At 37.6% G+C, this 14954-nt stretch overlaps 1 protein-coding gene across 5 annotated transcripts in view; it reads right to left on the bottom strand.

Moving 5' to 3' along the window:
* The window catches only part of nhsl1b (NHS-like 1b), a 93611-nt gene extending 79602 nt beyond the window's left edge, over positions 1-14009 (bottom strand). For 3 of the 5 annotated variants that reach the window (XM_039692373.2, XM_039692375.2, XM_089118670.1), the window contains exon 1: positions 13474-14009. In XM_039692373.2, the coding sequence (XP_039548307.2) occupies positions 13474-13795 (322 nt within the window). In that variant the 5' untranslated portion in view covers positions 13796-14009. The remainder of the gene's footprint in view (positions 1-13473) is intronic. The other 2 variants (XM_039692374.2, XM_089118669.1) reach the window with 2 other exon arrangements.
* Between the last annotated feature and the right edge of the window lie 945 nt (positions 14010-14954).

Raw genomic sequence — 14954 nt, 5'->3', positions numbered from 1 at the left:
AGAGTGTCAGAGGTCCGTCCCTCTGCAGGATGAGTTGTTGTGCTACAGAGAAAGCAGTATTTTATGAGAACGGATAAGTCCGGTCTACTGAAGTACTGAAAAGTGTATCAATGCATTCCTCTGCTGTCTGGTAATCCATCTCAAATAGCAGCAAGCATCTTTTCAGTCAGTGTGGGAAATGAACAAACCACTCTATGTTTGAGGAGTCAGTTGAAGATGGATAAGTTTGAGATTTGCCCTGCAGCTGAAAACATTTATGAATGCTTTTCACATCAAAAGGAGAGCTGAGCTATTGGTCAAATCACATCAGAAGACCAGTGTAGTCCTTTACACTGCTATGGTAGTGACAAAAATACCATCAATAAGGCCTCATGTCGAGAGATAAGGCAATTCAAATTACATTGTTACTTGCTAACTGTGTTTTGAACACGATTAGATTATGTACGTTCATAGTCATCTTTCATGACTATTTTGTGTTTAAGATTTTTTTCTTTTATAAAGTACTACTACTGCCAGAATGGAAATGACAATGTTACAAAAACAATAAATTAAAAAAAAAAAGGTATTTAATATTATCCTTAAACATTTTAAGAATATTGCAATAAACATTTTTGCTCATATAAGCCACCTCTAGAGCTTAAGTAATTTTTGTTTGCTGTTGATAAATTACATATTTTTCTCTCATCCTCATCTCAAATTCCTGTCTTCCCCTTCTTGACAATGCACACACAGCTGCTGCGCTGCAGTCACACTGACCTAAAGACAAAACAGACCCAACACACATACATGCACACAACACACACACGGTCTCACACAAAGACTAACAGGAGAGCGAGTATAACAGAGAAAAAAATACTTCAGTATTTTTAGCTCTTTCTCATCCCACAGGACTAAACCATGTCTGGAAGAAAAGTTTAAGCTCTCCAGCAATGGTCAGTACAAATATGCTGAACAGGCATAAATCTAAAACACATTCGACCACACACACACACTTTTCAACACAAAGCGTGTTTGTTCAGGGGGACCGAGGTGTGTCTCAGGGGTCCTGTAGCTGAAAGTGTGTGAAAAAGTGTTTTGATATAATTTTATTGCCTGTGTGCTAAAGCTTTTCCACACTGCCAGTTCTTCCTGAATAACATCCTCCTGTTAGAAAGCGACTGTTATGGTGAGTATATATGTCAGCAGGTTGAGGGAGAGCAAGTGTGTGTGTGTATTCAGTGTATATACATGTTTTTAAAAAAAAAAAAGAGTGCGGAAAGGTAAACATAGAACGGAAATTACCCAGCTTTTCCCTATTGTTTGTTTCATCTTGTGTTGCGTTTTAAATTGGAAAGTGGGTCTGACCTTCTCTTAAAGTGAGCATATGTAGGCCAGTGTTTCAGAGCGGGAATAAAAGAGAGAAGAGAAATTAGTACAGTAACAGTAACAGTAAAATCAGTAATTAGTAACAGTAAATTGTCACTTTTTAAAGTGATAGTTCACCTCAAAATTGGGCCCGAACCCATAGTACTCTCCCCATATTGCTGGTTAAGAAGTAACCAGGCGAGTGAGAGGAGACAGGGTGGTGGAGGGATGCTGAAAAACTTCAGAGGAACATTGGTGATTGGAAGTCATTGGAATTTTGGTACCGTGACATCCCTAGAACACAATATGTGAATTTTGGCCACTCCTTTCAATAAATAAAAGGTGAATGAACATCGAAGCGGAAGCATTTAAGCTTCAAAATAAAGAGAAAAAAAGACAATGACATAAAAGTGATCCATATGACTTTCACTATTGCAAGTCTTACAAAGTCTTACAAAGGTTGAAAAACAGTCCGACATTTAAGTTACCTCCTTGGTGTGTCCATGAGAGTTCCTGAGCAAAGTAGCTGTGAATCATTCTAAAGAATCATTCTTTATAAATTAATTGTTTTTTTGACTCACATCCTTTCAATAACAATCTTTTCAATTTACTTTACAAAAACTGTCTGAAAGATTTGTTCATGAATAAAAAACATCCGGTTCTTGATTTTAATTAACTGACTGGATCATCCAGTTTGGAAAAAAAAAATTAAATAAAAAAATAGAAAAATAATTATATATTTTTTTTAAATATATTCTGCAGAACATATATGTTCATATACGACATATACATATTTATGTTCTGCAGAATAAAGAAAACGGAATGATTGTGAGCAAATGACAGATTTTTATGGTGAACAGAGAATGAACTTCTCACATGGGAAAAATCATTTTAGATATGAATTTGAACTATTGAACTGCTCCCAGGTAAACTTCCTTTGCATAGTTGCAAAGTATTACTGTTGTAAGAGCATTTCACGGTGAATAAAACGTTGTGTGGCATTTCCTTTGTAGAGCTTGGTCACAGTGGGACGTGAGGCCCTGGCTCGGCTACACGCCACACACACACACAAGTATATGAACACACACACACACCCTCAAACTATGTAATCCAAGTCATGTGAAGAGTGAAGGAGAAAATGAAGTCTAATAAGAGAGTTCAGAGGGGACACAAGAGAAGGAGCGAGAGGGGGAGAAGAGCTTTAGAAGTGACAAGGAATTGGAGGAGTGAGTGAGGAAAGGAGAGAGGGGTTGGAGAGAGAGACTGAGCGACAGATGGGGCTGGAAAATCTATGTTTATTTTTACTGAGCGACGACAGCAGCCCACGAGCTATAGCTCCAGCACACAGACGCTCAGACACAACGAGCTTTATGTTTTCGGTGACACGAGCCCAGCTCACCTGCTGAAGAGCATCACTTACCCACGAAGACAGAAAGAGATCGACTGTTTCAAACGCTAGTGAGCTTCATATCTAGACTTCATCCATATTTTAGATGACATTGCTGCTTCCAATGAAAATCAGTAGCAGAATTATGCCAACATATACAGTAATACCTCAATCTGCTCTATAAATAAAATAATTGATTATTCTTATTATTTGTTTTTAAGCTATGTAAGGTTGTCATAGTGAATTTGGCACTCAACTAATAGCAATTAATTAGTTGTGATTATTGATAATCAATTTGGATTTTGGCACTGACTATTATGAAAACATGATAATTGAGGTAAAACGATTTTTTATTTTTTATTAAACGATTATTATGCCACTTCCGCATTCCATCCCTTTATTCACATCGGTGTGCTTTTATTCTTCCCTAAAAGCCCAAACTTAAAATTCAAATTAGCCAAATAAGTGTGTTGTAAAATGAAAAAAAAAAAAAAACTGTTGCTAAAGTGTGGGGATGTGTTTGATTTAAAAAAGTGTTAAAAAGCTAAATATTATGAAAGTAAAGACATTATAATGTTACAACTATTACATTTTTTGTATTAAATAAATGCTGTTAATAGAGAAACGTTTTCTTGAGCACCAAATCAGCATATTAGAATGATTTCTGAATGATCAGTGACACTGAAGACTGGAGTAATGGATGATGGAAAATTTAGCTGTCATCACAGGACTACACTTCTATATTTAATTTCTTATTTCTAAGTTAAAACACTTTTTTTAAATTGTAATAAAATATCACAATTTATAATCGTCTTTACTGTATTTTTGATTAAATAACTGCAGCTTTGGTAAGCATAAAAGAAAATCAGTCAAAACCATCTGTTTACTGAGTTTGACCAGTAATGTATAACCAATTCATTTGACACTATGATTTGCAAATTGCAAGAAAATAAATAAACAAAACAAACAAATAGCACCTTATGTCAAAAATATTGCCGACTCCTGCTTTTCAGGAAATAACTGTACTGCGTTATTGAAGTCTCCAGTGCAATGTCTGTGCATATTCTGAGAAATGTTTGTGCGTATGTGGTGCCTGGGTGTACCATGCCATGCCCATAATTTCTCATGTGGCCACTTTGAGGTTCATGTCCAAACAACATGCACAGAGGTGAAAACACTGTGTAGAACAAACACAAACACCACCCATAACATACCAAACCAAACCAAAACACTTCCACTCCTGAACTTATGCTTCCAGCTAACAGCCCATGGGAGAGGCTCTCCAGACTGGGAGGAACGCTAATGATCTGTCCTTTCAAACGGGCTGTACCTCTGAGAAAAGCACCTTTGACCTCAAACAAAAGGGAGGGTGTTTTTTACCCTAATCCAAAAACAGTCCAACAGGCCTCATTCTGACATGATTAAGACTGATGTGGAAAGCTTCTGTCACTGCAGTAGCAGAACTGACTAATAAATGAGTCTCCATGAGAAGAGGATCAAGATGTGGAGTCTATTCATGAAACCATGGACAAGATAAATGCCACATGGACCACAATACCTTCGACACTTGCAATAAAACAAATGCTTCATAAAATAAAACAATTTTCTTTCTTTATCTTATTTCTGAGAGCTGGTTGCCATGTTTCTGGTTGAACTACTGAATTCTTTGTTATACACTTGGCCTCTATGTAATGAGTAATTTCAAGCAGATTAACATCCACATGTCTGAAAGCCTGATCATGGCGGAAAACGTGATACCAACATTTATGAACAATGGTCCATGTTCCTGGATCAACATTTTTGCTAATTCTGGAATAACATTCCAATCGATTAATCAGATTTGAGGGTCACGTTTACAGTTTATTTCAAGTTAGCTTACAACCAGGATTAGGTGCTTCTACATCATTGTTATTCACATAGTCTTTTCAGCTGATTTTAGGGATAAGGTATTGGTAGCTTTAGGGCTAGGGGTAAGGTTAGGACTGGGGATCCACCGAAATTTCTGTTACAAAAATGTTTTGTCTGGAACTGCTTTTTCAGGCCAAAATGATTTTGGAGGGCTGAAATTAGGGCAAAAATTTCGATTCATTCATAAATGTGATCTTTCTCAATGTTGGCGATTCACTTGCATTCATTCACACTGCATTCACATGTTCACTTATTTATTAACTGATGCCGTCATAAAAGCTAAGTTTTAGTGCAATGTCTACTAGGACTTCTCCGTAAATCCCCACTATTAAGATTGTTTAAAGTCATTACATAAGATGACTTATGGGAAAAAGATACCCAATATGGTTGAAAATGATGAGAGAGGTTCATTGATCGATTTCTCACAGTTCAAAAAACCCACCCCACATTTATTAGAGGTATGGTTACCTCAATGCAACGCTGCCTTAATATTTCCCCCCAGGTTGTTTTGAAAATCTGATGTTGTTCACACAATAGTCCAAATTCATCTCCAGGTTGTCCACCTGCTTCTTCTAAAGTAAGTCACGGGATGACTAAGCATAACACCTAAAGCCAGCAACTCAAAAAGCCATGTTAACACTCACCAAAAGCCTCATCATTTGAGTTTCATAGTGAAATAACGCTGTCCAACTGTCCATTCATTCTTTATCATACCTATACCTAATTGAGCTAAAATGAGAAATACTTGTCACACATCCAAAAAATGTGAGAAATTTCCATTTGTTTATTTTCCATGGACCCCAATTTTAATGAATGTGTGGGCAGTGGGCACACGCCAACATATGTCTGCACAAGCACATGTGTTGTTTGATCCGTTGTATTATGCAGTGAGATAGCTCTGAAAACACAATGGCTATTGGATTAGGCCTGAGCACAAGGACAACACGGCTTTCATCGCTAACATGAGCATTTTACGGGACACAGAAGCGCGTCTGCCCTGCCCCAGGGCTACTTTGATGGAAAAACAAACCTGAGCCTACAGACAGAGCTTGGGCACGTGGGCCGTTGAAAGCACAAAGTAAACACATGTAGTTCTAGATCCAATCTGGAGTGGCCACTGAGAAAAACAGGAATTTCAAAGCTGTATGAACCATGAATCTATAGTCCTATTCACAAAGTTAATCATAATTTTGAGATGAAAAGCACAAGCTTCTTCATGCATCTGGAATCTCATTGTGTCCGTAAATCCCAGTAACCAAGGACTTAAACTACAAAACGGCATATTTTTCAAAGTCTACAAGAGCAGAAGTTCCTCATAGCACTGTAATGCCACCAGTAATCCACCTGGCTTTTGGATGGGAAATAAACTCTATAAACTGCTCTAAACTCCAAAAACATGGCATACAATACATCGCCGGCTAGTAAAGGCTTCATTAGAGGACATGAGGTCAGTCAGGGCCAGATGAGATGGATCGGGAATTAAGTGTGGCATTAAATTAACACACACATCTGGACCAGCCAATATACGAAAGGCAAGGACATCAAGAAAGCTTTCATCTGCAGAATGATTGTATAAAGGGCATTGAAAAGCAGAGAGAAAGCAAACCGTGCAACGGATTCTGTGATTCAATTTCACACAAAAATGCAGACCAAAAACATTTCTGAGATGTTGGAGGACAGTACTTAAATGTACATAAGAAGTCATTTGTTGCATTGTTGGGACCAACTTAGAGTTTAAACAGGCACACCATTGACTAGCCTCTCTACCAGGGCCTGGCAGAATATCGAAGATTAAAGTCCATCAGTCCATCGAAACCGGTTACATAACCGTATCATTCATCCGCCTTACTCATCTTACAGTATTCTGCTCTTTGTGTAACTCTGCTCCTCCATGTGCGTGTGTTCAAATCTTCCTTCTGTCTTTAATCCATCTTACTTAAACTCCAGATGTCCAGAGTGGTGAACCTGACAGCATCTAACTAAGGGAAAACATAGTTTTTCCACAGATACCAAAACGCCATTTAATTTTTTTATTAATAACCTTGTATGAAAAGTTAATGCAGGATTTAAAAATGTTTTATGGTTGTACATGCCGATTTTAAGATGCAAATAACACATTTCTGAGCGTGACTTAACAAAAATCAGCATACTTATCAAAAACCAACCCGGAAGTCAGGGCAGAGCACCCGGCTAACGATAAGCCTAGCTAACGTTACAGGGATGTTCCACCATTTGGGAATTAAGCTCATTTTCCACCTCCCCTTGAGTAAAACAATTGTTTTTTTACCATTTAGGAAACCATTCCCTCGATCTCCAGGTCTGGCCGTACCACTTTTACCATAGCTTAACGTAATTCATATTACGACGGCAATACTACAGAAGTCATGGTTTGGTTCATTCATCACGGTTCTGTACTATTTTGGTAAAATGGAGTGAAAAGCGAAACAGAAATATAGTAGGCATTTTTATAAATGTCTTAAGCCTTGTGTTTTTTAAATAAGTTGTATTAATAAAGGCATAGATCCAGTTTATTTATAGTGCACTGATAATAGATTTAGATTTATAAAAATAGTTTATTAATTAAACTAATTAAAAGATAAAAAAAGACCTTGAAATATGTTAGGTAATTGTACCTGTATGAATTTAAAATGAATTTACTATATATCAGATCAATATAATTGTTGCAGTGATTGCAAAATTGGATCATGATCACAAACTACCTCAGCATCTTATTGTCAGGCTTTCATAAATTTGCACAATGAGTGTAAAAGGACATGGAAAGTCATCTCAAATCCAAAACAACCATTTGAAATTCTTGAATATGGCTGCACCTTACCTTGCCCCTTGGACATGCTTTACAAGCTGTGCCTGAACAGAGATACATTTTTTTTGGAGAGTTGGGTGGAGAGAAACTAATCCCGGGAAATTGCGAAGAAATTGTCTTACGCAAACACGACCCAGGATTGATGCCGGGTTAGGGACCTAGTAACATTGCCGTGTTCAGTCCCAGAACGCGTGCTGTGTGAACAAAAGCTGTAATTGATGCCGTGTCGTAATGATGATGCTGAAGTAGGGATCGTTCGCCAGCTAGTAAAAGGTACGTAATGCACTAGTTTATGATCAAATCAGAAGAAAAAAAATGCACAAGCTTGGTTAATCGATAGAGAAATTGCAGCTCATAAACAAACTTAAGATGCTACTGAGATATTATCCACATCAATGTCGCGTGTCTTTACAGGATTTTTACAGGTTGTGTGAACGCACTCTCTGATTCCAGAAAATCATAGGCAGTGTGAATGAACCAAAATGAAACGAACCAGGGTCAAATCCCGGGTCACTTTATCCATGTATTTTCCGGAATCTCTATGTGAAAGGGACTAGAAAGGCATCAAACATAAAAACATGTAGCCTAGATGTTTCAACATTGCTGTAAAAACTATCATAAAAATAATGCACTTTCCTAAGACCACTCTAACACATGTGAGAGGGTTTCACACTTGGAAAAAATGTCCCATTTACAAGCAGAAAGAGAAATCATACTTTCACATGTCCAGGCCTGATGTTATCTGGCTTTAATCCGCATGGCTTTTGCAAGCTTAAAATCCCAGCACTTATACGGGTAGATTCCCTGTTTCAAAGGGATGAGCCAGGGAAGAATTGCAACTAACACATTTTAAATGGGCATAAGGCTTTGCAGGTTAAAGCTCACTGACTGTCTATTTTACTTTGCTTTCTGGACTGTTTCCTAAATCACAAGCAAAAAAACTATATAGATGCACTGATATTACATTTTTTAATGATTGATCCAACAGTGGACCTTTTTTCACTAAGCTGCTTGGCAATTTCTCTGTAGCCCTTTCCAGCCTTGTGGAGGTGTATAATTTTGTCTCTAGTGTCTTTGGACAGCTCTTTGGTCTTGGCCATGTTAGTAGTTGGATTCTTACTGATTGTATGGGGTGGACAGGTGTCTTTATACAGCTAACGAACTCAAACAGGTGCATCTAATTTAGGATAATAAATGGAGTGGAGGTGGACATTTTAAAGGCAGACTAAGGCCCCGTTTACACGAAGGGAAAACGCAGATATTTCCCTGCGGATTGGCCTCTCATTTACACGAAAACCCCGTTTTTATCACAGAAAACGAATATTTCTAAAAACTCCGGCCAAAGTGGAGATTTCTGAAAACGGCGGTTGTGTTGTCGTGTGAACTGGGAAAAATGGCGTTTTAGGTTCTTTCTTGTCGATTCTGAGGATTATGATTGGCTTGCATGGCTTTATCCTTAACCCCTGCACTGCCGCCAATAGGTTTGGCATAGTAATAGCGCTCGGCGGCGTATTTATGCGGGTGTGTGAACTATGTTATTTTTGAAAACGGAGAGGGGGAAAATATTCATTTTGCTAAATACCCGGCTTTGTGTAAACGTGGTCTAACAGGTAACTGATAGACAGGTGTTCAAATAATTATTTGCATCTGTATCATACAAAAAAAAAATCATATATTGTAATTTCTGGATTTTTTTTTTTTAGATTATGTCTCTCACAGTGGACATGAAAATTTCAGACCCCTCCATGATTTCTAAGTGGGAGAGCTTGCAAAATAGCAGGGTGTTCAAATACTTATTTTCCTCATTGTAGGTCTAACAGTAGTTTTCAGGTACACAAATTTAATAACTAAATGAAAAAAAAAAACATTGCATATTCTTCAAAGTGTAAATGATTTATATTTGAATCCTTTATATATAGCCTATATGCAAATGGTTTTGAATTGATCAAAAACCAGCTGATAAATATTGGCGACCAGACCGTTACAGCGATGACCGTTACAGCAATGATCTCTAACCAATACCCGATATGATACTGACATATCACGCATCCCTAAAAAAGATGGATGGACTTAAACAGTCATGACAAAGTCAAAACTTCAAAATATTTCACTCAAAACCAAACAAATATAGAATTATAGAGCCAGTAAAACTTCTAGTTATTCCCTCCGTTAGTTTGAGTAAAAGTCTAAAAGATCACGCATATCAGAGAGGCTAAAGTATGTAAACTATGTATAATGCAGTATATAGTGGGAATCAGTCGATTTGGTGGTCGGCTGAACAGGCTTTTGGGAATAGTTTGGCCAACAGCTGATGTGCAATTGAGGCTGGATATTTAAGTAAGTTTCTTGAATGTAGGCTCTAAATACAGTGATTTTGTGGATAAAACCAGCCGTTGTTACATTAATCAGGGGCTGAGGTCTTGTGGTGGTCAGTGAATGATAGAATGATTCTGCTCTTTTCCCATGCCGAGTGCTCCAGAGGTTAAAGGTGAGGATTTTCCCTGGGTCTGGCTTTGGGTTGGACTTGGACCCAGAAATCCCTTCTGAGTCCATGCATACAAAACACACCAAACAAAGAGTAAATTAAAGAAAGAGAAGCAGAAACAAATAAAGTCCATCCTGACCATGAGAATTATGAACCCTTAACTGTGAAAATCTCACAAAAAGACACTGACAACAATCAGACAACAACGATAAAAACTACGGCTAAGTGAGTCCTAATTAGACCTATGAGGTTTGTAGAGTAAACACACAATCAGAGAAAAAGCAATCACTTGATCTGCACACTGGTGTAATCATTTACTCACTGATAAACTGTAGATAGAGAGTGAATTGGAACACTATTGTTTGTGTGATCAACTCCACCCTTTTAGACCATCATATGCAAAACAAAGTCAAGCAGCAGACTTTGAAAAAGCCTGAGGCAGAAGGAACAGACACACACACTAAAAATAACCAGGGGACAGACAGAAATTCCACAGCTCAGTAGGAAATGTGTGTTTGTGTGTGTTTGAAAACCACCAGTGTTACAGTATTAAAACAATGTGTTTGTAATCTAACAGAATTGTATCGCCCGAAGGAGGTTGTAAACCATATTGTGAGCCGGATTATAATGGAGTTGTCATGGAGTGGTTAAGTGGTTCAGACAATTTGGGATGGTAACCAAAAGGTTAGAAAAGTGTGCAAGGGGTGATCCAAGAGCTTTCATCATTGAACCTTTGAGCTCAATGATCCTGTGACTGTCCCTTTAAAGACTGCATTGTAATTTGCCTTATTTAAAAGTGCATAATCAGCGATTTTCAACTAAAAACAGTAAACTTTCAATGCGTTCTGGCTGTTAATTTACTGTCCTAAATTAAAAATGTAAAAAAGAAATAAATAATAAAATCATTTAAGTTTTGCAAAGTAACTTAAAAATGCAGTCTGGAAAAACAAAGGAACTAATGGATGACAAGCCTGACTAATCATCAGGTGTGTCTGCTTTAAGGCCAACAGAGGCTGATCTTGGCCCAACACCTTCAAGCTATACACAAACACATAGTGACCTTTAACTAACACACACAAACTCTTTCATTTAAAAGGCAAATGCTCAAATATAAGGATTACAAAGCAATCCATTTCCATTCAGATCACTGCTAGATCACAGAATCATCCTCTCCTGTCTGTCCTATGATCTTTCCTGCAACGCAAGGGTCATCAAGTCTTCGCAGTGGCTGGCCCTAAGCTGTGGAACAACCGCTACCTGTTAGAACAGCTCCTACGTTAGCTGAATTCAAATCCATGTTAAAAACGAATCTTTTCTCCTGTGCTTTTAATCTTTTTTAAACGTGTAAGTGTTTCTTGTTTTTATTTTCCTTCCCTCTTTTTTATGTACAGCACTTTGGCCAACCAAGGCTGATTTTGAATGTGCTTTGCAAATAAATATATTGAATTGAATAACAGTGTCCGGGTATGATTAAGCACTGACAAACATTAGTAATGAGCCAAAGTCTAACTTCCTCCTTAAACTATTATCAAGAGCAAAGACATTAAGGCACAAGAAACAAAAAACGAATCAATTCTGGTTAACCAAATCTGATATTATAAACAAATTGAGATGCAGAGAATGTAAACTAGCTTTTCTAATACTATCTTTCCAGTGGTTTATATGAAAACCACTGTATGATCATATTCATATTATTCCATATTTTAAAAATAAAAGACTGTCTGTTTACACAGAAAACATGCAACCTAACATGGGTGTGATAACAGTCTGAAATTTTCAATTCTCACACACAACTGCAACTAATCTGGAAACGTCTGTGTCAAACTCGCAAAAAGTATGACACTGAATTTCTATTACACTACAATTATTCTCAATAAAATACAAATTCTTATTTTGACCCAAAATGAGGATCTGATTATCGATTTGTAGGTAAAACATCACCATGAAGGTCCACCCCTAAGTCTAACCCTAAGGGGAGGTGTGCATGTCAAACAAAAATAAAATCTAAGAATTAGATTTTATGCATTCATAAGAATTTACAAACAATTCTTTAAATACTAAGGAATTGTTGTGAAACCACCTTGTCAATTCCAGGACTGAGCACTACCGTGAGTCATGCATCCTGTCTGTCTGACTGGTGTGATATGCTATGGTTGAATTGTTCATTAGTAGTAATCCTCAGAAGGCCAGGACATCCGAAGAAGAGCTCTCCCTGTGGGAACCTTATTCACCTTCACAGATGACTCATGTGATTAGCAGCAGTATCAGTTAACAACCCTCTTTTAGAAGTCAGTCAATGGTAGCATGCCAGTTTATAGTAAACATTACAATCCAATCCAATGACTCCTTAGTATAAGAAGAATATGTTTTACTGTCTGTATCATTTGTATCAGTGAGCTAGTAAGCAGTGCAAAGTGGAAGTGGAGTGGGAGGTATCAGCGTTTACTCTCGCTCCATGGAGCGCTCTGACTGGTGTTTCTCTTACCAGTGAGAATGCATTTTAGAAAGTCTAAGCATCAGCAGAGGAGGGAAAATAGTGTTCACTCAGAGTCAGCTAACATGCTTTGTTCCAGTATGGGCTTTGTTTAATGCCATTTTCATTGGCGGAGAAGAAATACAATTTAATTAACATGGTCAACTTATATTTCCATAATAAGTTTTTAAAAAACAGTTGTATAAAAAGTTATTCTATAACTTGAATTTTGTACAAAAATGGTCAGTTTGTACTTTTTGCACATTCAAAAGTTTGGGGTTGGTAAGGTTTATGATTTTGAAGGAAATGACTTGTGCTCACCAAGGCTAAAATTCAGAAATAGAGTAAACTAAAAACAGTAATATTTTAAAATATTATTTTGATTTAAAATGACTGCACTTTAATAACTTTTAAAATGTAATTTCCTGTGATGGCAAAGCTGAATTTTCAGCAGCCATTATTCCAGTCTTTAGTGTCACATGATCCTTCAGAAATCCTTCTAATATGCTGATTTGGAGATGTACTTGAAATAGAAATCTTGATCACTATAATGAATTCTTACTATAACCCTTAAGGAGGTGGGGTGCCTTTTGGGGTTTGCTACTGTTGGGGCGCAGATGGTACGTTAAAGCAGATCTATCACGTTTGACAGGACTTCGGCCATTCTCTTCATCTCAAATCCTTACACCAAAAAAACAAAACAAAAAAACGCTATGTGCTTGTCTCATAACATCCACACTCGGCTTTTGTCTTGCAGACCCAATCCATAGTGCAGCCTTTCAAAGTGGTATTCAATCGGCACATGACACTTTTAGATACGTGTTCTTCATAATCAAGAATCACCTAACAACTCTCACAAATAAGTCAGCAAGCATAACTTATTGTGCGCCAATGTTTGAGAAATCCTTATAACATATTTACTGTCTATGAAATGGGTCAAGTTTTATGTTTATTTACTGACTATCTGCTAAATGTGAGTTATTGACTTGTTCACAAAAGTCTTACCAACCATTAAAAACGCAACAAATACATGACTGAGTCTCTAAACTTACGTATTTTAACGGTTTTGGGATCAAACTTGCGCGCGGTGAGCTGTAATCTCTCCAGACGCACTTGAATCCTCGATGTCCTGTGCGAGATCAACCCAGCCTGAGTCTGAATTCCCAGGAAAATGTCACTGGCATGACGCGAAAGATCGGACAGTTGATACAGGATGCTGGTGAGCGAATGACAGCAAACTTCTTCCAAAGAAGAAAACAAAACAGGTTTGCGAACTCTACGACCGTCCGAAGTTATGAAGCTCTTCTCGGAGACATCACTCCCTCTCAACCTGTTCACCAGCTGAGGCTCAACGGTTCTCTCGGGGAACGGCATTTTAAACCCTGTTTAAATGTGAGATGAACATCGGGTTGAGGCGGTCTAAAATCCAAACGTTGTGTCCCAGAAGTTGCCGCGAGAAGACAGTCTGTTCACAAAAGGTCCCGCCATAATTTTTGAAAGATGCAGAAGCAGTCCGGGACGTTGCCGCTGGTGTTCGGGAGCAACGGGGAACATGCTTTTGAAAGCAGTGAGTCGAGACGAAAAGTGAATAGAAAGTATATGGAAAACAAGGAAAAGGCTCCCTGACCACCTGTATCAACTGGAACTGGATCGGCGAATCCGCAGCGATGTGAGGGAGTGGTTACCTGCCTTTAGCGCCTGCTGCCTGGAAAACCTGGACTGGATCCTCCACGGACGTCTAGGCTCTTTATTGCATTTTCAGTCATTTTTCTTGAATGTTCCTTAACCGGTTAAATTTATAAAACTAAGTAAATATACAGGACATTTAATACTGATGCTTATTTGTATTATTTGTATTTTATTAACCTCTCAAAGTGTGTAAAAACAGATTGTTGGGTGTCTTACAAAATAGCTTAATTATTAATATTACATAAGAAACATTTCTGTAGCATTTCCAAATAAATCTGTAAAAACACTTTTAAAAGTCAAGATGAACAGATTTCCAAATAAATTCTCCTCGTGTGATTAAATAATTCATACATTGTATATAGAAAATAATAAGTTTGGTGACTGAAAAGATGAAAAACAAAAATAAAACCTATCTATTTTTCTTGTGAAAAGAGAAAATGTTGATGTTTTGAAATGCCCATGTTTCATGTCTACACAATAGCCCCATCTTGTGGCTGCAAGTATGCTCTTCAAGTAAAAAAAAAAAAACAGTGGTAGAAGATCAGTTTTTTTGTTCGGCTGGAAGTGGACTATTGTTTGTTGTGTCAATGGAATCAGCTGAGGCAGCAGTTTTGGATGGGGTTATAGTGATACTCATTTTCCTGTTATTATTGAACCTGCTGAAGCTTCCTTTTGCATAGGGAAACCGCGACCTATGGCTGACAGAACTACGATGGATCACGTCACTACCTGCTCCAAACTGCATTGTTCTCCAAACTACATTTCTCAAAAAGAAACGCTACATTTTTCGTAAAGAATCAATAATTTATTAAAAATTACTCGTTACTTGTCCTTAAAAAGAATC

This window comes from Pimephales promelas, chromosome 13 (assembly GCF_988280905.1).
Source record: "Pimephales promelas chromosome 13, fPimPro1.hap1.1, whole genome shotgun sequence".
Taxonomy (NCBI): domain Eukaryota; kingdom Metazoa; phylum Chordata; class Actinopteri; order Cypriniformes; family Leuciscidae; genus Pimephales; species Pimephales promelas.
The sequence above is the reverse complement of the archived record's forward strand: the minus strand, read 5'-3'. Positions and strand labels throughout refer to the sequence as shown.